Here is a 22,362-nt window from a genome sequence, read left to right as displayed (position 1 = left end):
AAAACACCAGGCTGCGTTCAAGAACTATGTGTTCACAATTAGTTAGGCAAGGTTTTAACTCACTATTTCTTAGTTCATGTTTATTAAAAGAATTATTTTATTTTTTTACATAGTGTTAAATACAATCTCTTAGGGAAAACAAATAATAACCAGATAAGGAGAGTGAAGGTAAAGGAGAAAATGAAATCATCTTTGATTTAAGGACTTGTCAATTATGTACCCCCATCAACATCTCACCCCACCAACATCTCACTGCATTACTTTCCATGAAATCCCATGCTAGTGTCAGACTGTGAGGTGTAGATGTTCAGACTGAACAGGAGAATTCAAGGAAAGAGGGTTCATAATCATGTCTGTGCAAATCAAAGCAACCGGGCCTGGAAAAGTAAACTTGAATCCTATTTCAGCAGCTTGCTCCACACCGCACTTCAGATAGGCCATAGAGCATACATCTTAAAGCAGACCACAAAACCCCAAGCTGTTATTCGTGGCCTCTTATCTCCCCCCGGGGTGGTCATGGTGCATCTCGGGGGAATACGTCAGCAGAACTACCATGACCCACAGGTGCAGTAGTGCCTGGAACAGAGAAAACAGTACTTGTTTAGTCACTTGTCAGACTGCAATCAAAGATAATTCTCTACTACTTATCGCTTCAAACAAATACTTACCATATACAGTATAACAAAAACCCGAGCCATAGGGTAGCGTCTCAAGAAGATTCCTAATCTGATGCTGGAGGTACAAAATATTTCAGTTTAAAGGTGTGACAAGACATTAGTGTAAAGACAGCTCAACTAGGGAAACCCATTTTATTCCAGGTATGAACACTATGATGGGGCTAAAAACCTGATGTAATTAAGCTCACCTAAACCTGTCAATGGTGCTGGCTGCCTTGCGTACTTTTCCATATACTCCTGGGCTGTCTTGGTCATTAAAAAGAATCGGTGTGTTCCTCAGCCGCGCCCCTGCAAAGTAAGCATGCACGATAAGAAAATCAACCTCAGTTGTCAGTCTACTCTAGCTATTCAAGAACAAGTTGTTGTGACTTGTGACTTTGTTGTGACTTGTGACTTTGTAGCTATGAGAAAAGAAACAACCTCTTTAAGTGAGGTGATGGGCATGTCACCTACCTGGCCCCTCCACGCTGCTCATGTTGATGGCTGGCCCGCCGGTCTGTCCTCCCTGAGCACTCTTCAGCTGCTGCTCAAGACGCTCCAGCTGGAACACCAGGGAGCTCTTCTCTGTGCCCAGAGCCTCCAGAATCGTCTGCTTCTGGATCAGTGTCTCTGTTAGCTGGTGCAGACGGCCCTCCAGCTCTGCCTGGCTGCTGCTGCTGAGAGCCTTATTGGTCAACTGGTCACACCAAGACAGAGGGGGAAATGCATGGTCATTTCATCACATAGTTGCTTGTGCTGAGCCTGGTATTTTCTTTGTATAATTGTTACAGTTGGCATGGCGCTGTATGACGAAGATGAAGATGGATGAATGAAGATGTGATTCTCATTGATGGTCATGGATGAGTAGCTTACTTGGTTCCTGAGTTTTTGAATTTCATCCTCCCTGTCCTTGATGCGACTCTGAAGTGTGGTTTTTGCACGGTGGTTCTCCTCTTCCACATACTGCAGCTCCTGTGACAGATAAACACACACAGGCATTGAAGTCAGGGCTCTAAGCTAACATTTCTCACTAGGAGCACATGTGCTCCTAAATGAAAAAATTTAGGAGCACAGAAAGAAATTTAGGAGCGCAACGTAAAATTTGAAAAAACAATTTTTTATTAGCAACACACACATTAGGCCTACTGCCAACAACAATAAACAATAATAACCTGCTCACCATAGGAGCTCTCATCCTCTCCTGCTATACTATTCCCACACAATTCATCATGTGCATTGGTCCTAATGAAGACTATGGCCCAATCCCAATACCCCCCTTAGCCCTAGCTCTAGCCCTTGGCCCCACCCCTACATTTTGCGCGTTCACGCGTAGGGTAGTGTGTCCCATTACTTTTAGCTTCTAGGACTAGGGAGCATATCGAGGGCTAGTGGACGTTCAAACAGCCCTCCAAAACGAGGGTTTTCAGATGTCGACTTGAAACCGAGGGGTAGATGAAAACTCACACAATGCTTTGTGAACCGAGGCAGTGATATGAAACATAGCTGCCGGTGCCGTGAAAAAACGTGGGAAGAAAGCCCAATCTTCGCAAATAATCATTCAAAAATGGTCAAATCAGTGGAAAAGCTTAGTTTAATGTAGATGCAAAGGAACATGTCATTGGATCGTTATGGCATGCATTTCAGAAAAAAATCGCTTTTTACGATGTCAACGGCATTTCATTGCATTTTGATGTGGATCCAGTAAGTTACTGGTAGGCTATGGTGCAATGTTGAATCTAATCTAATCAATAGAACTTTGTGTAAACAACGATTTTTGAGTGACTCGACTCCCCCTGGGCCTCACCGAATTCCTCTCCCTCCTTGGTTCCACTTTGCCAGGCAAAATACGATTGCATGGGCTTCATTTTCTTTTTTGTTAACATTACTGGCAGGGACATTCGGCGTCTGCACAGTCGTTTTTGAGTGAGGGCAGCTGAGCTGTCATCGCGCATCATCCCAAGAGTTCTGCGCGTTGCAGGTTGCAGTCGTGGGACTTGTAATAAAAAGTTGTGGGACTTGTAGTTTTGTATACAGGTGCGCGAAACTTTGACTCTAGTTTGATCCAATTTGCATGGATTTATTTTAGACGCAAAATGCAAGTGAAATAGTTGAAAACAGTACTCGCACAGTGTGCTCCTAAATTATTTTTTCTGATCGCACAAAACTATTTTTAGTCGCAAATGCGAGTAAAATGGTCGCACCTTAGAGCCCTGCAAGTCCCCTTTTTCAAGACAAGAGAGGTGCTGTAGCTACCAGTTGTAGGACACTGCTGGTTCTCTTTCGTCTCACCTGCTTATAGCGCTCCACCTCAGCCTCCACCTCCTGTCTCCCTCTGGCCTGTGCGGCCTGCTGCTCCTGCAGGTCCATCTGTTGCTCCCTCCATGTGTCTGCCTCCGTCAGGGCCTGGTTCTCCAAGTCCTGGAAAAGAAGACGCAACATCTCACCCACAGAGCCAAATAACCTACATCAAGGTCTTCTTGAAAAGAGAGCTCTGACAGGACTCAGAAGAATATGATTCTCTAGCCTGGTAAACCAGACTAATGGTGAAAAAAAAAAACTTTTTCATGATAAGTCTTGACTTTCAGCCACCCAGAATGATGAGTTTTCCCAGAAAATGGGGCACCAATCAGGACACTGCATTTTAACTGCTGTTCTGCCCTTAGTCCCTGATTGGTTCCTGTAAATTATGACGAGAAATACAACAGGAGTCCGCTACTAGAATGAAGCAGTAACGTTAACGTTAGAAGAATAAACACAGCCATAAGTGTAGTTATTGCAGAAATAGACTCAATAACAAAAATTAAAGAAGAACAAGAGTACGCACTAGTGGAGATTCTCAGCGGAAAATACATTTTCGCTGTTCTTCTGACTGAATTTGGCAAAAGTTTGATCTTTTGTTACGCTGATTAGCTGAAGGAGTTTGTCTGTCAAGGCAAATACTCCCGCCCACTCAAAACGTTCTGGGCGGCTGGAAGTGAATACATCAATTTTTTTTCACAATGAGTCTGGTTTACCAGGCTAATGATTCTCACCCTCTCACCTGTATCTCTGCACGAAGTGTCTGCACTTGGCCCTGTAGTTTCTGGATCTCATCTCTCTGCAGCTCCTTCTCATGACGGAGCTCCTCCAGCTCCAGAGCCCCTGTCCCACCTCCATCCAGCACATCCAGACCGGATCCCTCCTTCAGACTGCTAATCAGCTTCTCTTTGGACTTGAGAGGGTTTACACAGAAATCACACAAGTGATTACAAGTGAATATGTATCATCAGGTTTTTGCCACTGGATAAATTCTCTGAATAAAGTCTCTCTTTTTGATCAATGTATCTAATAAGAGAATATTGCTATTCCCTAGATTCCCATTCCCATTCCACACCTGAAGGATGCGGGACGCCTTGTGTTTGTAGTCCTGTAACTCCTGTTTGGCAGTCTCCGCTGCAGCTCTGGCACTCTTCATCTGCTGTTGAAGCTCTTCAACCCTGTGCTTGTCCTCTGCTGCCCGCCGCTCCGTCCCTGTGATGGTTTCTGCCAGGGTCTGTCTCTCAGCCTCTAGCTTGGCTAGCCGGGCTGCATACTCACTCTGTGTAAAAAAGCAAAAAAACAAAAAGATCTCACGGGAATGGATGAGAAAAAAACTAACTTTTTTTAGATTCAAATGTCATCAAATATAATATATATATAGTCTAAAAGTGATAACTCACCTGCATCTGTCGATAGCTGTCCTGTTCCCTCCTGAAGGCCATTTCAGTCTCCCTCACTCTTTCCTGCATTGTCTGAAGAGCCTGAGACTGCAGGCTATTTCCTTCCGTGTGGTCCTGGAGGATCCTGATCGTCATTGGACATAGGAGTTCAAAAACATTATTTGCAACAGTTTGTACAGATGGAAATAGCAGACTAGACCACACATCTATCTACGCACTAAAATTTTCACTTAAACACATACCTGGACCTCTCACTCTGCGCCTCCTCCAGAGCACTGCTTCGAGACTTCACTAACTGATCTGCTTCGTCCAGTCTGATTTTTAGGACAGCTAGCTGTCCGTCCTTAGCAGAGAGGGCTTCTGTGAGGTCATCAACTTGCGACCGAAGCTCTCTAACGGTACGGTCTGTGCGGGACTGGTCTGAATTCCACTTCTCTGAGCGCAGGCGAGACGAGTTCAATTCTGTGGGAGAGAGTCAGTCATACAGATTAAATCATGGGAGGTGACAGCAATTTAGGACCATACTAAAAATGTATGCAACCCAAAGTTGCTATGGATACTAGTGTCTGCCAAATGGCATATTTATCAATCTGCGCATGTTACATCAGCTTTTATACACAGACTCCAGGCTCTAATTTCCTACCCTCCTGCATGTCTTTGGCTCTTTGGATGAGTGAGGCCATCTCCTGGTTGAGGGAGGTCACCTCAGTGCGCAGTAACTGGTTCTCCAAACGCAGACTGGACATCACCTGGCTCTGTGGCTCCTCTGCAGAGGCTGACTCTTGCATGGCGGAGTCCTGGGGAACAGCCAGCCCAGAGTCCGGTCTCTGAGGTGAGTCTTAAGGGAGGGAGGGAGGGAGGGCGGGAAAGATGGAGAGAGAGAGAGGGAAATAACATTACCATAACAAAACACAAAGCAGAGAATTGGTGCGCAACAGAATTTCTACTAGACATGTAGCCTAGTAGTTAAACAAAAGCAGGTCAGTTCCAAATTTCCCCCCACAGGGATTATACATTATTAAAATATCTTATGTCTCTTTACCTTGGCTTTGGTCTTTGGCAGACCCATCCTCTGATGTTTTGACACTGTGAGTGCTAGTAGACAAAGAGCTGACACTTGATGTTCGCGACATTCCACCACGGATGGAGGGGGGAGTGGAGGGGGCAGAGGGGACAGTGAGAGGAGCAACAGAGGCCGGAGTTGGATTTAGGGACCCCTCGGAGGCTGACACTCTGAGAGGTTCTCGTCTTATATCTCTCCTCTCGCTTGCAGGGGGATCTGAACTGTTTAGGAAATCGAAGAGTAGGTCGTCATCCACATCGAGATCACTCTTCTTAGGTCTTACAAAGCTGGAGGATGGTTTGAGCGTGCTGGGGGCGCTGCTGGCTGAGCCCAGAGCAGTGGTGGTCGATACATTCACAGAGCCAGCCAATAGAGCAGCGTTGGATCTCTTGATGTTACCTGCAGCTGCAGTAATATAGTCTGGTGCATCGTGGGAGGATTCATAGGCATTTTGGGTCACAGTTGGGTCAGCCCTATAGGCTGTGTTACCGTGTTGAGAGGTGCCAGTAGATTCCCCCACGTAGGATGAAGAAAACGAGGATGTTCTGCTCTGCTGGTTGGTCAGGGCACTAGCAGCTCCTTGGTCAACTTTCATTAAGAAATCTTCGGCTTTCCCGGCCAAGTCAGCAAACCAAGACATCCTGCATTCTAATGAGAAAGTTGCACAATTATGTTCACCAACCTACAATTCACATATGTATTCATCTGTTACACATGCTTCCAGACCAAGTCAAGATTACTAAATGGCGATCAGTCTTGAAAACACAGCTAGTACTAGCTAGAGCAAGCTGAAACCCGAATAGCCAGTAACGCCTACTGTAACATTAATATCTGAATGTCAACAACACGGTCAGGTCGAGATAGATGCTTTTCGCACTAATTGGATATTAGACTAGCCACGGAACCTTTCATCAGAAATTACGAGCAAGTAAGTAGCCCACCAGCTAGTCAAGATCAATTGGATGGCAGCTAAGCCCAGTTAGCTAGACATCAAATGCTCACCAATTCACCGTAGAATAGAAGCGACGTCCAAAATATATAATATCTCAGATGAGTTACAAGTCAATGTATTTCGTGCACTTTAAATGGGGTGAATACGAGTTAAAACAACGTGTAGTTTCATTATCTAACGCATTTTTGGATATTGTAGATTTGCCTAATACGTGGACCAGGAACTAGAGGACCCCAAAACAGAACGTCCTTAGAGAAGCCTGATACAAAACGTATCGGCGATCGGCGTGCCTACACTTATTTTAACAGAATACTCAAATCCAACCTAAATCGTGTAAGATATCAAGATACAATTACACTCCTAGTAAAATAGGGTGGAAAAAGGAAAAATAAAGAAAACACTAGCCTGAGCAGAGGTCGCTTGGTCTTTTGCTGACAAACAGCGACCTCTAGCGGATGCTTAGGGCTAGCACATTGACATGAGAGTTCCGAGGTGTCACTATACCAGTTTATCGTCAAGAGAGATGAACAAACTGACCCTTCATTTAATAACATTTTAAAATGTTATATGTGCAATGCAAACCTAATTCATGAACAGTTTAAAATGTAATTTAACACACCGAGGGAAGGAAGAGATAACCGACACAAGTAATACGAAACAGTGCCTCTTTATTCTGCTGCACTCACTCCAAATTGTATATTTACATGGCATGCCACATCAATACAAGAACTGACTAAGGACACAATCAATAACACTTAGAATCTGCTCTGGGAATGAGGGTTGAGGAAAAAGAAAAAAAAAAGAAATAAAAGGGATAAAAGCAATGCTCTTAATCATCCATGGTAAACAGTTGATTTATATCAATTTGCTTTGAAAACTTTAAACAGTGACATTGTCCAGTAGGCAAATAATAAGCCAGCTGTGTCTTACTGTGATGACGGTCTCACCTCCTGATTATGAGAAAATCTATTACGAAGAGATTCAGTGTTGGTGAAGGAAAACAAGACTCTGCTCCATTAAAATGTTCACAGTCCAGTAATCTCAACAAGTTTGCCAAGATATATAGTGTCCTTCTCTAAGGAATAAATCCTCAAGTACTGTGTCCTTGCAATAATGAGACAACACAGAGGAGTGAACATACCAGTATTTGAATGAGGGAAACATTATAAAAACCCAAACATAACTGAGGAAAAACACCATTCAAAGTACAAATTTGCACATAATAATAATGCAAAAACATGTGAGATCCAAGAAAGGTCCTCAGAGAAAAAATGTTTTCTCATGTCTTCGCTCAATCAATATTTCCTCTGCATTGGGGTGGACAGTCTTTTGCACTACCTCACAAACATACACGCACACACACGCACATGCGCACGGACACACACACACACGCACACACTGACTCTCTCACACACTCATACACACCTGCTTCTCCTCAGGGGGCTCTGAGGGCTAATGGCCAACAACACATGCAAAGTGGATTTGAAAGGTTAGGCCACTAGATCAAACCCCTTCTCTTCTTATAGTCCTCCAAGTTGAGTGATCTGCGAGGGGCTCCATCCTTCACTGGGAGGGCATTGGAGCTTACGGAGAGAGACTTGGCTTCTAAAACAGAGAGGAGTAAAATATGTGGGTGGGAGCTTCCTATTGAAATGGATACACACAAACACACACACACGCACAGAGGAAATGACCTCACCTGCATTGGGAACCTGTAGGTCAATCTTGACATCAAAGTCGTGAACTTTGAACAGGTCCTCTGAGAGGTCGCTTGTTGTCTTGGTGACATCTTTGTCTTTCTGTCCAGGCAGTCCCTGTATCACACACAAACACCACAATAACACACAAACAACTTCCAACCTCCCGTATAGGCTATGGCAAAGATGACCTCAACCCAGGTGAACATTTAATGAGTTAGTTCTAACTAGCATAGGTCCTCCCTCTCTCACACTCTCTCTCTCACCTGTTGGTTCAATTCCACAGAATTGTCTTGTCCTGAGCCAGAGCCGTACTTCTGGTTCAGTTGAGCCAGAATAGCTGCATGGACTGAAGGGTCTCTTGCCTATCAAAACAAACAATCAAATCAATATTGTACCAGAGGCACCCACAGAAACTTCAGAGGGCTCATATTACAAGGGAAAGAAGAGCTCCTTACATTGGACACCATAGTGGGCTTGCACTGTCTTCGAGTGAATGGGTCCATTGGTTGGTTCTTGGCGTTCTGACCCTCAGCCTGTGAAAGAGAATGAAAAAACAAACAAAGTTCACATATAACCAGCACCACGTTTCAAAGAGTTTTGTTTGAGAGATTGAGATTGGAACACTTACCACAAGAGCCTTTTCGGATTCAACAATGTTCCAACTTCGATTCCTCTGATTAATGTAGCTGGACGACAGTAAACAAGGTAGAGGGAAACAGGAGAGGGAAACAGGAGAAAGAGAGAGATTAGATGCTCAAATAATCTTGTTTCTTAAAGCAGCGGTAATGATAAAGAAATGCAAACCCAGTCATGCATATGAATAGGTAATTGTGTAACGCACCTGATGGCAGAGATGCTTTTGGTCCTCTGCCGGTCAAGTGCTTCCGCTCTCTCCTCCAACTCATTCAGTTCATCTTGGATCCCTTTCGCCTTGTCTCCATCTCCAATCTCCTCTGCCATGGCCTTCAGGGCCAAACACAAACAACAGTAGATGCATGAGATGGACACACAGCAAGCAACCCAGAGTGCAATAAAGACAACAGATGAAAACAGGATGTGTTTTTTAAATACCTTATCTTTGAGGAGTTGTGTTTTCTTCATGGCATAATTGGGGGGTGCCTTTCGGAATCTGTCCTTTTCTTTTACAATCTGTAAGAAAAAATACATGTAACTTCTTAATACAGATTTAATGTTGTGATGCACGTACAATAATCATAATCACAATATTTCAATATAGTGAGGAGATAGTATGGTGGGGAAAATGAACACAGGCACTTACATCCTCTATGTCTTTGTCATTGAACTTGTAGTTGACGGCCTCTTTGATGGACTGCTCCTTTTTGGTGATTTCATCCAGTGTTGGGACCTGCATCCCAGCAATGATCATCTGCAGAGAGCACAATCAGCACTTGGTTTTTACAGGAGAGACATACCCTGCTGGATATATCCCAGTTTCTGCAGATGTCAAGACTCCTCCATTAATTTCTGCAGGTTCATCTATGGTTTGCTGATCTTGTAATGGAAGAAATTCAGGTAATATTACCGAACCCCACACACGTCTCACATTCACTTTCCTGACACCAACTTACCGCCTCCTTCCACTTCATGAACTCGTTCTCTGTGAACTCCTGATTGGACACGAACTCAAGTCTGAAGACCCGAGTGTCATTGCCATGCCTGTGGGAGAAAACAGAGTGAAAAGAAGAGTGACATATTTGTGGAGGAAGGTAGCGGCGAAACACGGATCGGAGCGCTTTGGGGTATGGGGATGTTTACCTTAACTGTAACCCTTTGTTTGTTCTTGTTGTTCCAAGCTGATATATTTTTGCCGTCTCCACCACGTCGACTATTTCAGCAACCTATTTACAGTGAACAAAATTGAAGAGACAATAAGTAGACAAAGAATATAACTGTAAATACTGCCATCACCAGTCTTCATGGAAAAACTTCTAAGTGTCTCTCACCCTGTAAACTGGTTTGCTACTGCTGTTCCCAATCCCTATCCGCACAAAACACCCCGTCACAGTCTTGGCGAAGAACGGCATATGGCACCAGCGCTCCAGCTTGTGTCGGGACAGACGGACCCGGTTCAGCTCATCCGGTAGTGAGACAGGCTGGGATTTTGGTGGAGTCTCCTCTTTTCTGTGTCACAACATTGAAAAACACGGTCATGCTTGTTTGTTAAGTCACTAACCAAGAAAATACTGACATCAGCATGTCATCTCCAGCTGATGGGATACTCACTCATCATCATCATCATAAGATGAGGAACGTGAACTGCGATCACTCTTTACTGATGACTTGTCATCATCCTCCTCTTCCTCCTCCTCATCATCAGAGTAAACCTCGCTGGTCTTCAGGGGCTGCCTTTTAGCCAGGAGCTCCGCTGTTGACAACAGGTGAGAACCCATGAACAGTCAGACAGAATTACAATATATTTGTACTTTTTGCATCTCATGGTAAACAGATACTGAGCTAACCTGTTCTGTTTTTCTTTTTCTCTCGCTCTGCTTTCAGTTCTTCCATGGCCTGGGACTTCTTGTCAAGCTTTTCATCCCGTTTGGACCTCCTCTCCTTGTTGTGAGACATAACCTGTACAAGAAGGAGAGCAGGTGAGACAGGCACAACTAATACAACTACAAAAATAATGTAAAATCCATAGAATTCAATAAAGCCATTGTAATGGACCAAAGCCTGTATGCTGTTTTCTTTACTTCTGTCACTTCAAAAGTGGTCTTGCACATCCTAATAGACAACTGTTATGTGTACAATTGAAATGAACTCACCACTTGAGTGTCTTGAACCTGAGATAGTTTTCTTTTCTCCTGTTCTTCCTCCTGTTTCTTCTTCTTCTCTTCTTTCTCCTTCTTCTTTGCCGTCTTCAATTTCTTTTTGATTTCAAACCTGTCAGAAAAAGATCCACAATGTTAGAGGTGCTAAAATGGAGGGAGACATACATTTTCAGTGGTCAATGGTCTCACTCCTACCGTCTCTTTAGCACCTCTCGCTTCTCAATTCTGTTGAACAGCTCCTGCTCCCTCTCCTTCTCTGTCATCTGCTCAAGCCGAGCCCTGTCCTCCTCGTCTCCCATAAGGTCATCACCATAACCATCCCGGAATACATCATCCTCTGAGGACGAGTCCGAGTCGGAGCTGGAGGACGAGCTGTTGCTTTCAGAATCTGACACTTCCCCTGGCCGAGAAGCAAATTGGAGCAACATCATTAGAAACATAACCGACCAGGGCCAAACACACTAGTGCTGGTGGATGAATACTGGTATGTTAATAGAAACATAATGTGCAATTCTACTAATTACCCTCCTCAGGTGCAGAGCTCTCAGCTGAACTGTCTCCATCAGAGCTCCCGGATGCTGCTGCTTTGTTGACTCTTTTCTTTGCAACATTTTTTTTGTCTGGCCCCTTCCCCTGCTTAACCTTCTTCTTAACCTTTGTGCCACCAACAGTCCACTAAATGACAACAAAGTAAAAGAAGAGATTTAAAAAATTGTGGCCATTATCTAATTTTAGGAGGTTAAACTCAGGTAAAGAGGCGGTACCATACCTCGTCGTCGCTGTCAGAGGTCTCTGAATCTGTAGATGCCGCAGGTTTACTAACGGGCTCATCCTGTTCATCTGAATCCACTCTCTTTCTCTTGGCCAAAGAGAGAAGCTCCTGAAGAACAGATAAACAAAAAGCTTTTAGTATATGTCGAGTATGCCTGAAGTGATCATGAAACAAACATCACAAGCACGCAACACCAGCAAGCCGTCATGCAGTTCGCTGATTGAATGTTGCAGCACATTTTCTCAGGGAGAAACTAGTAATATCAGCTACCTGGCTACTATATCTGGTAGTTAATGTCCGGTGTTAAGTTAAACAGAGTTACTGACGCTTGGCCATTGGAGCATGACAGTAGCTAGCGAAACAACTGCTAGCTGACAACCTACAATCGGGGAAGCTAATGTAGACAGCTAACACGTTAGCTAACCATGCCTGCAAAGAACCTGAATCAGATTAACTGTCGGACTATACAGGATTATTTATTCGGCTCGTTGAGTCAAGGTAGCATTGAGATAGGTAACGTTAACTGATCCTTTTCGGGACACATTCCTCTGATGCTAACTTTAGCTTCATGCTAGCAAGCTAACTGGTGTTTTGTCAACACCAAAATAGAACTTAAGCAGCTAAAGTGACGTCATCCAATAGATACGGTTCTAAATCCACACTAGCTAGGCCACTGCGTTCTGATACAATCAGAACGTTATCACTCCCATTAGTGTGTTAACTTAGTTGCCAGCCACGCCGTGCATATGTAGAACCTTAGTCAGTCAAAGATATCCAGGCCTGTGGCGCGTTGTTTTCCTCCTAGCTGGCTACCACACTACTAGCTGCTACTAAACTAGCTAGCTAACAGTCGGCTAGTAATGTTAGCTTCTCCTTAAGCAACTACCATAGCAATTTACTGTGTTGACAACCCAGCGAGCGAAATGTAGTGTAAATTGCATCATTACCTGATCTAGATTATCGTCACTGGCGCTGTCCTCAGAGTCAGAATCGATAACGACTCGACCTTTCCGCTTCTTTACATTCTTCATGATTAGCGAGCTAGCAGGCTAGCCACCTCTGTTTAACACGAACAGGACGGCGGTAGATGGCTCCGCAGTCATCCACACCAGTCCACACAAAGGCGCTGGAGTACCAAAGAGCATGCGTCACAAGCGGTGCAGACAGCCCTACATAGTCGAGTAAAAGGTACTGTACATGAGAAAATTATATCTATTTACAATCCTAAAGAAATGTCAGCTGCTGGGATCTCAAATGTATATAACTAACGTTAAACAACGTATGTATTCATGCTGGCTGACTGGAGAACTACGAGGCCAATAAGGGGAACAGAAATGTCTCAGCAATAATTTCTAGCGGAACGTATTTCATGACGGACTCCTTGAAGCGATTTGGATTTCACCGTAGCCCGTTTCGATCTTGCTATGAATTGTAGTTTTATTGGTTCGTTAAAGAGCCTACCTTCAACTCAGCGATAGATCACTGTTGTGACCTGCAATCCCGTTAGCACTGGCAGGTAGGTCTACGTTTTCACTCGTTTGCTGCTTGGTGTAGTTTATGTGGATAGGTATTCTGTTTCGGTTCAACTGAATAATACAAAATAGGAAAAACCGTACGTGGGGAATCATCGATTGTGACCAGAGTAGACTGGTGTTTTATCCCATATTTCTCAGAAGTAATGTTGTATCGTCATCTGACACTCTCTTTTGTCCTAACAGTGAAAGTCAGCAACACCAAGCATGTCCTTGTCAAGGGCCACATTGTTTTCAGTGAAGCTCCTGAGCCCCATCTACCAGAGGAACATCTTGGTCCCCTTGGCATCTCACTTGTCTGTGGCACAGAGGAATGTGTCTCAGGGAGAGTACAGACGGCCAGGTCAACCCAAGGACAACACTCCACCATGGGGGAAAATCAAGTTTGACTTCTCTAAAGGTGTAGAGGGCATACGTAAGCAGTTTTCACTGCTGAAGGAGGAGTTCATAGACCTATGGGAAGGTCCTGAGGGCAGGCAAATTGACGAACACATGCTGGAGCAGACCAGAGTGATATGGGAGTTTAGAGGCCCAGAGTCTCTAGAGCAGTGGACAGTTTCCTCTGACCATGAGATAGGTGGCCGAAGTGAAGTTTATTTTAAGCTGGGGAAAAACAATGCTACATGTTTTCTCTATGGTACTCTCTGCTCGATCCCTCCAAGGGATGGAGAGACCCGCTACAGTGGCTACTGCTCATTGCGTTCAAAGCAGCCAAAAGTTAGTGATTTTCTTTTTATCAAAGTGCACTCACCATTCAGTGTTGTCTCTGGAGTATCAATGTACTGTATCCATCTAGTTGTATGGTTAAATACCGTTAAGTATATACAGGAAAATTGTTTTTGAGTGGACTTTCCCTCTGAAAGACTATCCACTAACCGTTACACCTTGTTGTTGTCAACACTTACCCATGCCCCCCCCCCCCCCCCCCCAGTCTTCATTTGATAGGAAGAAGCACTATGATTTGACCAACTTCAACACCCTACACATGCGTATTCGTGGTGATGGACGCCCATGGATGATAAACATTGCAGCCGAGAACTACTTCTCCCACCAGAAGGATGACATCTACAGTTACTTCCTGTATACCAGAGGTGGACCTTATTGGCAAGATGTCAAGGTAGTTGTCTGAAAGTGTCAGTGTAGTTAAGTAGCTGTGACAACATCATGCCATGTAGTCTTGGTGTAGAAAATAGCAAAAGTTATTGGTGTTTGCTAAAATGCTGAAACTCCTTTGCAGATTCCATTCTCTAAATTCTTTCTTGCAAGTCGTGGAAGAATACAAGATAGTCAGCATCCTCTCAGGATGGATAACGTAAGTCCTAAACAGAGTACAACATTCCAGGCATGGGCAGCATTACACTATGATTTGTATAATCTTGTTTGTATTTGTATCCTTAGGTGAACACGATTGGATTCACGTTAGGTGATAAAACAGATGGTCCGTTTCAGCTGGAGATTGATTTTATTGCAGCATGTAATGATCGTGCACACACAGAAGAGTGTGCTTATGAAATGTACAAGAGGAACCCAGAAGTCTGAGGTTGGATTTTGTAGCCAGTAGCCACTCCCCTTAAAACTGGCAAAATATTTTTTACAAATGTTTATGCACACCCAAATTCCAAAATAATTTGTTCCACAATGTAAGAACTACACTTTAATAGAATGAATAATTGAAATACCCAAGTGGGGTGCAGAGTGAAAATGTTAAGTTTCTTTATCCTGTTGCAATTCCAAGTAAAATAATCAACCACACATGAACTACACATGAATCATAGCACATACATTTTTTTTTATTTTGTTTGGAACAATCAGGGCCCAAGCATAAACACATACAACACAGCATATCCTTCAACAATACTTATGGCTAAATATAAAATGTACCAAATAAACTAAGTATGGGACAGCAAATGTTCAAATTCTTTAACACAATGTATGTAAAGGGTAAAATCACATACCAAAAGAGTAACATACTGTACAGAATAGTTCGTCTTACAACAAGCATTTCAAATAGTGAGATTCAATTCATGGAGTAAAAAAAAAAACGTATTAGTCATGGAGACTAGAACAGAGCAAAGTATTGATTTAAAAAACAACAAAGGTAACATTGATGTTACTATTCTACAGTACATCAGAAGAGACAGAAATTCAGACTGGATATAAGTACAAGGGATAAAATGTCTTGAAAGCACAAAAGGGAAACAAAAAGCAGCAGCAAAATCAAGTCATGACGAGGCCTCTCCTAGCCCCAAGCATATTCTCTTTCTTCTGCTTCCTGTCTTCCTGGTGTTTTGTCCTCCGTTCCTCCCTGGAATAAAGGCATTCGGATTTACAAATATCAGTAGCAGTTACTAAAGATTGAAAACAGTTTTGAATTGTTAAGTCTACTTCTCAGATGATTAAGAGAACACTCGCCTTGTCTGAACCTGGTGCTGTTTGAAATTCTTCTGATGTGACTGAGTGGTCTGAGACTGGCTTCCCACTGAGTTTTCTTGGGTTGGTCCGAAAGGCTTCAGCTTTCCTATTAAAAAGGGTAAACAGTCAGGGTTTCATGCTGTTAGTTATGTTTCTCATACAACCAAGAATCTGGAGGACAGTGTGCATCTTACCCTTGTGAGGCTTATAACTCAAGGGACGAGAGAGACTGGCTTTCAAATCAAAGGCTGACTTGTTCGTCCCAGGGGTGTTTGAAATAGTTGTGTTTCCATTGAAGACAAATGTTGATCCTTTGGAATTCAAAAGCAAAACAAGTTAAGAATCTACTCAGTTGTTCAGTGGTTAAATTAAATATTTCTTAAGTCATATTAATGGGATGTTACCTGGACTCTTTGCTGATGCCTGATGCGCTGATGTCTTGATCATTTCAGACTTCCCTCGCACATTCGTTTCTTTCCCAGGAGTGACGAGATCCACAACGGAAGACATGCGTGCTGGTGTCTTCACCAGTGTCCTCCTGGGCTCATTACTCTGAGTAGCTTGTGAGAACCTGCACACAAAACAAGATTTTTTTATATTAAATATGGGAGTATTGCATGAGTTTCCAGAAACCTACCACAACTCATGATATTATGCACCTTGAGATACACTTTCTATGTCCATAGTTTACACATCTTTAGTTTACATATTAAGTCCAGATAGTTTCATATTTCAGAGTGTTACATATTATTTGTCAGTTGAAGGAATATTGAGTATTATGACAAATTGCATGCTTATATATTGCACAGTGAGACTAAAAGCATTGTCTAACCGAACATTAATCCTGCGGGTTGAAAGGACAGAGGGTTTGAATGGAACACTGTCTTTCTGGGCAGCTGGCTTATTGGCTGCAAGCTGGGTGTGTCTGCGTTTGTCTGTAGCTGGCTTTTTATCCACAGGTGCAGGGCTGAACAGGGTGGCACGACTCCTGCTGGACTTCTGCAAAATACGAACAGATGACCACCCCACTAAAAATGAAGTACCTTGTCAATGTTTGCAAATAATCAGTCTACTCATTTCTATTGTGAATTATAATAAAGACCAACTTTATACTACAACTTACTGCTTGAATTTTTCCATCTGTTGGTTCAGAGATAGTCTTGTCTGAAAGCAACTACATTGGGGGGGAAAAAACAATGCAAACTGATTGGGATCACCTAGTCAGCCTTATCATGACCGCATACATTGTTTTTTGTTACATTTTATTGTCACCAGCTATAACATTTAATTATTTAAGTCACTGTGAGCCAGTAGTTTGTAACATCTCCTCCTCTTTAGAAAAACATGTTCTTTACAACAGTTAATTACCTTCAATTCCTTCACTGAATTCTTGTATACCTCCATTTGCTTGGTCTTCCTTTGGACGTACGAGTCAATGGACTCCATCTTGTTGAAGTGTGCCTCGTGGAGTTTTTTGAAGTCTGAAGAGGAAGGAATGCATTATTATTTAACAAAAGATTTGTTTGTACCAAGCGGAGACTATGTACATGTATACTTTGAAGGTGGGGATACAATGGGACAGACATAATAGAAGTAGCAACTAGTTACTGACAGTACTATATTCCATTTAGTATGCACATCTAGTCTACTAAAATTACATCATAGACATATTTCAAACAATGTGATTTTAGTTTCCAGGCGGGTTCAGATGCATCTAATATTTTATACTTACTTGGTGTGGTGGGCTTCAACGCAGGCTTAGTCCTCTTCAGGAGTGCCTTGTGGCGTGGGATTCTTCCTGCTTTCGCCACTTTCTTCTCTCCTGAGTGAGAAGTGTCCACAATAATAACAGCAGTTAGAAACTTTGATGAACAATATCCACCAATATGTTAAATTCATGAATCAATTAGTTCATAGCCCTCACACAAACCAACCTTTATCACTTGACACAGGGACTCCCCCTGTGTTGTCAGGCTGTGTTTCATCATTGGCTTCCTTGGTATCCTCAATTGACCCAGACATCCCAGAAGCCTGAACAGAAGACAGACGTCTTCTCTTGGCACTCCCAGTCTCAGCTCCAGTCTGAGAATCAGTTGCTTTCTCAACAAACTTGAAAACATAGTAAAGAGGAGGGATCTTTTTTTAAGGATGATTGACATAATTAATAAATGAATTAATTATCATTGGCATGATTGGTCATAAATAAACATAGCAACATGAATGGTCCAATCCCTCACTTTATATAAACTGGTGGATGAGGTTGGTGAAGTTTAATACTGGTGACTTCTTAGCTAGCAAACATATATTATTCCTAATTGATCCAAACGCAAGAGGTCCATCAATACATTACCTTATCAAGCGGACGAAGTGGCAACACAACTTCAACGTTAGGTTCACATTCTGTATCAGCATTTCCAGGGTTCTTCCTCTTGGATCTCCTGCCACGGCGTGTGGTGACAAACACAGCAGTGTCAATCACTGGTTCATTAACATCCTCTGATTCCGTTGTGTCGACTTGTGCCGCCACGCCTCCACTAACGCGGTTAAAGTTGGTTTCTTCCCTCCCCTGCTGTACTTCATAATGTTGTTTGAGAATCTTTCGCAGTTTATCAGCCTGTATGAAAAAAATATTAACTTGGTTAGTTAGCCAGTTAGTAGCTATGAGTTAAGCATTGTTTTGGACTAACGTAGCTAGCTAGCTACGTTGGCTAGTTTTGGGCTAGGATTGTCTATAACCTTATACTCGCTTAGATTTTACCTTCACATTCGCTTTGAATCCAGCTTCTTTTGCCAGACGCCGTAATTCAGCGTAGTTCATGGAATCCACGTCCATTTTAAAACTGCAAAGTAATCACCCCTTTGTGTAAGCATATGGTGTCGCGCTAACTCGGCAATGCCAGGCTGAGGCTAGCGCTTAACTGTAGAATTCAAAAATACGAGGTTCAAAGTAAGTAAAAGAAGAAGCATTGTTATTGGCTCACATAGGAAGTCTCTTAACCAATGGTAAGCCGTACGTCTACCCTGAGGGTTTCACGTAGTTTTACGCATTGACGCGATTGACGCGCGGGAAGGGCTAGTGGTGGTGGGGACGAACAAACCTATAGTTTGAAAATGTATGCATTTGATAGCAAAGATTCGTTTCGAGATAGCAACATATCAGCTCTAAACCGAACTAAAATTGTCCACAAGAATACGAGTGACCGAACTAAAGTTGTCCACAAAATTGCGATCAATGTGATGACTTTTCATTGTGGACAATGCAACACCGTGTTGGGGGACTCATTCGGAATTTGTGGAGTGGCCGAATGTTTTGACTCTATAATATGCACCAGTAAGTGTTGTGCCTGATTTTCTGCAACGTTATTATTCTCTCTGCTAAAATGTACATTTGAAATGTGTTAACCAAAACAGTTGGCTTACAGTATGATCGTGAAATTACCCAATTATGTTTCGAATCAACAAACTACAGCATTTTACTGTCACAACTCTGAGGCAAAACTTTATTCTGAAATACCACGTTCTAATATAAATCCTGATTGTCATGAGTTCATTGGAGTGCATATGATGCACTAGCGCTACGTCTATTTGTAGCTGTCCTTGCATTTTAGCACTAGGTTAGGCTCTCTAGAGATGCTTGTTTAGAGTGAGGTGCGCTTATGATTTCTGGTGAACACTACGTCGAATGCACTTATTGTAAGTCGCTTTGGATGAAAGGCAGCATCTCCTAAATTACTGTAATGTAATGGTGTGTCATGTCATCTTTTCTTAGAGGTCACTCAGGATGTGGTTGTCAGTGATGAGCTGGAGTCAAAACTGGAGGATTGGTATGTCTGTATGACCAATGTTGTAGCCATTGTGTACAGCAGTGGGTATGTCTCTGACATGTATTTCTATGATTCCATATAGTGTCTACAATGCCTTGACCTGCTCTGGTTGTAACAGTTTACTGGGACTAGTCATTCACTCTGCCCCAAAGCGTTTGGCCGTCCTGCGTTCCCTCTTTCTCATCCGGAAAGAGAATATTAATTGGTAAATTCCATTCAAGATGAGTCCTGTCAGTCCACCTTATGTGTTAAGGAATACTGTGTATGATTTAAATTAGCATTTTCCCACTTCATCAGTTACCATCTCAGCAGTGGCGCAATGACGAAGGCTTCTACGTTCAAGTTTGATCTAAGACCTATTGGCAAAAGTGTAGCGAAGGTAAGATGATTATGGTGCCCCAACATTTTATTCAGGACTTGTCAACAGGCTTTAGGACATGTGGTGACCCTCTGAAGAAAGAAGCATAACCTTCCCGCTTCCCCATTTTCTTCTCCCTCTGGTATTCCAGCTGAAACGGCAAGTGGAGGCTCAACTTGAGCACATATCACACAGACTGACTGAATTGAGCATCAGTGAGGTGGATTAGAGACCTGCCATGCTGATGACGATATACAGCACTCCCAGTAGCACTTTTTTCCTGCAGTCTGTTTCTGTGTTTCAAATATGTGGTGTGTTGGCCCATGTTCCTATATGGTACACATACGTCTCCTAACACTAAGCTTCATGATGTTTGTGTCTTAATGTAATCGGTTTGAGAACATGGCAGGGACCTTGACTTGGGATATATATTTAAAAGACATGTCAATAATAATGTAGTCACTCATTTGATTGGCACCATGCTGTTTTTTTTATTGCTGAATTTCTGATGCAGATTGTGCAGTTAATACAAAACCAGACAAGAGGCTCTTAACAGCATGCTAGTGCCCCCTACTGGAGTGCATAGTTAAACCTAAACTTACATAGTCGGCTCATTCAATGGTAAAGTTGATCAACATTGTACACCCATGCAATACCATTTATCACCATAATTATGTTCAATATTTCCTTCTGTTCTTCTACTTGATTTGAGTTTTGCAGCCTATTTAATTGCACATCTTATTGTAGGGCTGGTCTTTCTGCTGTGGTGCAGTACATTTCCCTATAGTGGCTTAGTGTCACTGTCTGTTTCAACATTGCAGTATGAAGAAACTGGCACATCATGGTGGCACAATCTGATAACTTTTAACTCTTTCAACAATCAGGAGCAGCTGATCTATGCTGAGTTCATCTCACACACAGATCACAGTATAATGGTAAACCTGATTGTTTGATCATTAGCAAGAGGTTCAGGGTATTTCACCCTAATTGATGGAACATTGTAGAACTCTGAAGGACTTCAGAAGGACTGCTGAATCCAGAGTGTTGGTCTTGTTCTTTGTAGGCCTACCACACCAAGCTATTCCAATTTCCCTAATTACCATTACTCTCAATAAAGAAACATAATTTTCTTCTATGCTGTGTTGTTTTTCTAACACATAGTTCTATCATATTCTGACAAAGCTGGATTATTGCATGCAATACAATTCATTATTCTGCTTAGTCATGCAAAATGATTAACCCACACATTCATATTGCTAATCTCTATTAATAAATTATATATAAACCATTCCCCACAAACATAGTATTTCATAGTTTTTAGAACACAATATTCAAAACAGGATGACAATGAAGTGGTTGGTGCTTGAAAGGAGCTTAACAACAATAATATTTGTTCAGAGGCAAGATAAGCTCAAAACCAGTCTTTCTTTGAAGGGTTATTCGTCAAGATGTGCCAAGTAGGTTAAATCTAAACTAATTCAAATTTCAAATACTAAAGCATAAAACAGTATACTTGTATATTTTAACCAGTCTTATTTCTCCATTTGTCAGTGCAGTAGTTTAACCAATCTGTTTTTGAATGTACAAGAACTAGCAGTCCGATTGTATGTTTCTGTCAGCTGCTGTTGTATTGTATTTTAAAGCCAAATATACAATACACCAATACACTTCTTTGTTGGTAAGAAGTTGACTGGAGCAACAGGTATACAAAAACTAATTTTCACAGACATTACAACAGTTGAAATACCCTGGTGCTAAAAATCATGCATTACAATTATTGCTTCTAAACCTCTAATCAGTTATAATTTAATGGCTTGTCTCATACTCTAGAACATAAAACTTTACATTCCAGACTATGAGGTAATTATCTACATTACAATATGTATAATACATTGTTTGAGATAGGCCTATATTCATATTAATCCATGTACATTGTCATACAACTACTTTGAATATACAATGCAATCTACAGGAGAGATGTCCTTTATTGTAATGTCTGAGACTTTTTAAAGAATCCTTCATATCCAGTTGATGGTGCTCATTAATCAAATGAGTACAGATGTAAAACAATATATAATACGCCTCTCACACTAGGTTTTTTCTTGGGCCATTTGTTTAACACCTAATTGTCAACTTCTAGGTCAACAAAATCTAGTCTCAGAGAAAGGGTGTATTAGGGACCAATCTCTTGTTTAAATATAATATGGAAATCCATCTCACAGTTACTTCAGTAAGTGCCATTACCTTTTCATGCATGGTAGGCTATCAGACACCTCAGGCACCACAGTCCTGCTAAATAAGCTAATGCATATGACACTATACAGTTTTCAATGGAAGACATTGGTGATTTTGTTGTTTTCAAACAACTTGTCACTTGTTTATACAATATACATATTTTGGTCAACAACATGACATGTAATTAGATAAAATATTGCACAAATCCCGATTAGGGCCCCAAAGGCTACAATCCAAACAAGCCATACTGAAACAGGTCCAGGGCACAACCATGGGCACAACTCCATGTTAAAGTCGCACTGAAACGGACGTTTGAGATCTAACTTCTGACGTATTTCCGACGCAAACAAGCTATGAGGGTGGGACAT

General features: G+C 42.2%; 4 protein-coding genes across 5 annotated transcripts; 1 reads left to right on the top strand and 3 right to left on the bottom strand.

The window, feature by feature from the left end:
• Positions 1 to 91: 91 nt before the first annotated feature.
• Positions 92 to 6,591, bottom strand: golga5 (golgin A5). Its single transcript, XM_084437730.1, has 13 exons — positions 6,420 to 6,591; positions 5,397 to 6,065; positions 4,998 to 5,192; positions 4,597 to 4,816; positions 4,355 to 4,478; positions 4,030 to 4,233; positions 3,697 to 3,867; positions 2,946 to 3,074; positions 1,530 to 1,628; positions 1,131 to 1,353; positions 866 to 965; positions 669 to 732; positions 92 to 576 (listed from the first exon to the last, which is right to left on the bottom strand). Exons 2-13 carry the CDS (start codon positions 6,055 to 6,057, stop codon positions 496 to 498), a joined length of 2,271 nt encoding a protein of 756 aa, XP_084293856.1. The 5' UTR covers positions 6,058 to 6,065; positions 6,420 to 6,591; the 3' UTR covers positions 92 to 495.
• Positions 6,592 to 7,017: 426 nt separating this feature from the next.
• On the bottom strand, positions 7,018 to 12,739 carry rtf1 (RTF1 homolog, Paf1/RNA polymerase II complex component). The gene is made up of 18 exons (XM_084438535.1): positions 12,581 to 12,739; positions 11,631 to 11,741; positions 11,386 to 11,536; positions 11,057 to 11,261; positions 10,856 to 10,973; positions 10,550 to 10,661; positions 10,314 to 10,455; positions 10,034 to 10,211; positions 9,846 to 9,928; positions 9,659 to 9,746; positions 9,349 to 9,456; positions 9,141 to 9,218; positions 8,911 to 9,032; positions 8,698 to 8,755; positions 8,525 to 8,602; positions 8,333 to 8,431; positions 8,069 to 8,183; positions 7,018 to 7,974 (listed from the first exon to the last, which is right to left on the bottom strand). Exons 1-18 carry the CDS (start codon positions 12,662 to 12,664, stop codon positions 7,868 to 7,870), a joined length of 2,037 nt encoding a protein of 678 aa, XP_084294661.1. The 5' UTR covers positions 12,665 to 12,739; the 3' UTR covers positions 7,018 to 7,867.
• ndufaf1 (NADH:ubiquinone oxidoreductase complex assembly factor 1) lies at positions 12,701 to 15,556 on the top strand. Of its 2 annotated transcripts, none has more exons than XM_084438538.1 (5): positions 12,701 to 12,821; positions 13,352 to 13,882; positions 14,097 to 14,282; positions 14,403 to 14,477; positions 14,564 to 15,556. In XM_084438538.1, the coding sequence occupies exons 2-5, from the start codon at positions 13,373 to 13,375 to the stop codon at positions 14,702 to 14,704; spliced, it is 912 nt and encodes a 303-aa protein (XP_084294664.1). In that variant the 5' UTR covers positions 12,701 to 12,821; positions 13,352 to 13,372; the 3' UTR covers positions 14,705 to 15,556. The 2 variants fall into 2 exon arrangements, with proteins under 2 accessions (XP_084294664.1, XP_084294663.1); XM_084438537.1 differs by lacking the exon at positions 12,701 to 12,821 and adding an exon at positions 13,013 to 13,149.
• Positions 15,383 to 18,410, bottom strand: nusap1 (nucleolar and spindle associated protein 1; the record flags this gene model as incomplete). The annotated part of the gene is made up of 10 exons (XM_084438954.1): positions 15,383 to 15,466; positions 15,574 to 15,683; positions 15,772 to 15,888; positions 15,982 to 16,148; positions 16,410 to 16,576; positions 16,946 to 17,058; positions 17,310 to 17,399; positions 17,521 to 17,608; positions 18,117 to 18,191; positions 18,336 to 18,410. 10 exons carry the CDS (start codon positions 18,408 to 18,410, stop codon positions 15,383 to 15,385), a joined length of 1,086 nt encoding a protein of 361 aa, XP_084295080.1.
• Between the last annotated feature and the right edge of the window lie 3,952 nt (positions 18,411 to 22,362).

The sequence above is a fragment of the Borostomias antarcticus genome (assembly GCF_949987555.1).
Source record: "Borostomias antarcticus genome assembly, chromosome: 5".
NCBI lineage: Eukaryota > Metazoa > Chordata > Actinopteri > Stomiiformes > Stomiidae > Borostomias > Borostomias antarcticus.
The sequence above is the reverse complement of the archived record's forward strand: the minus strand, read 5'-3'. Positions and strand labels throughout refer to the sequence as shown.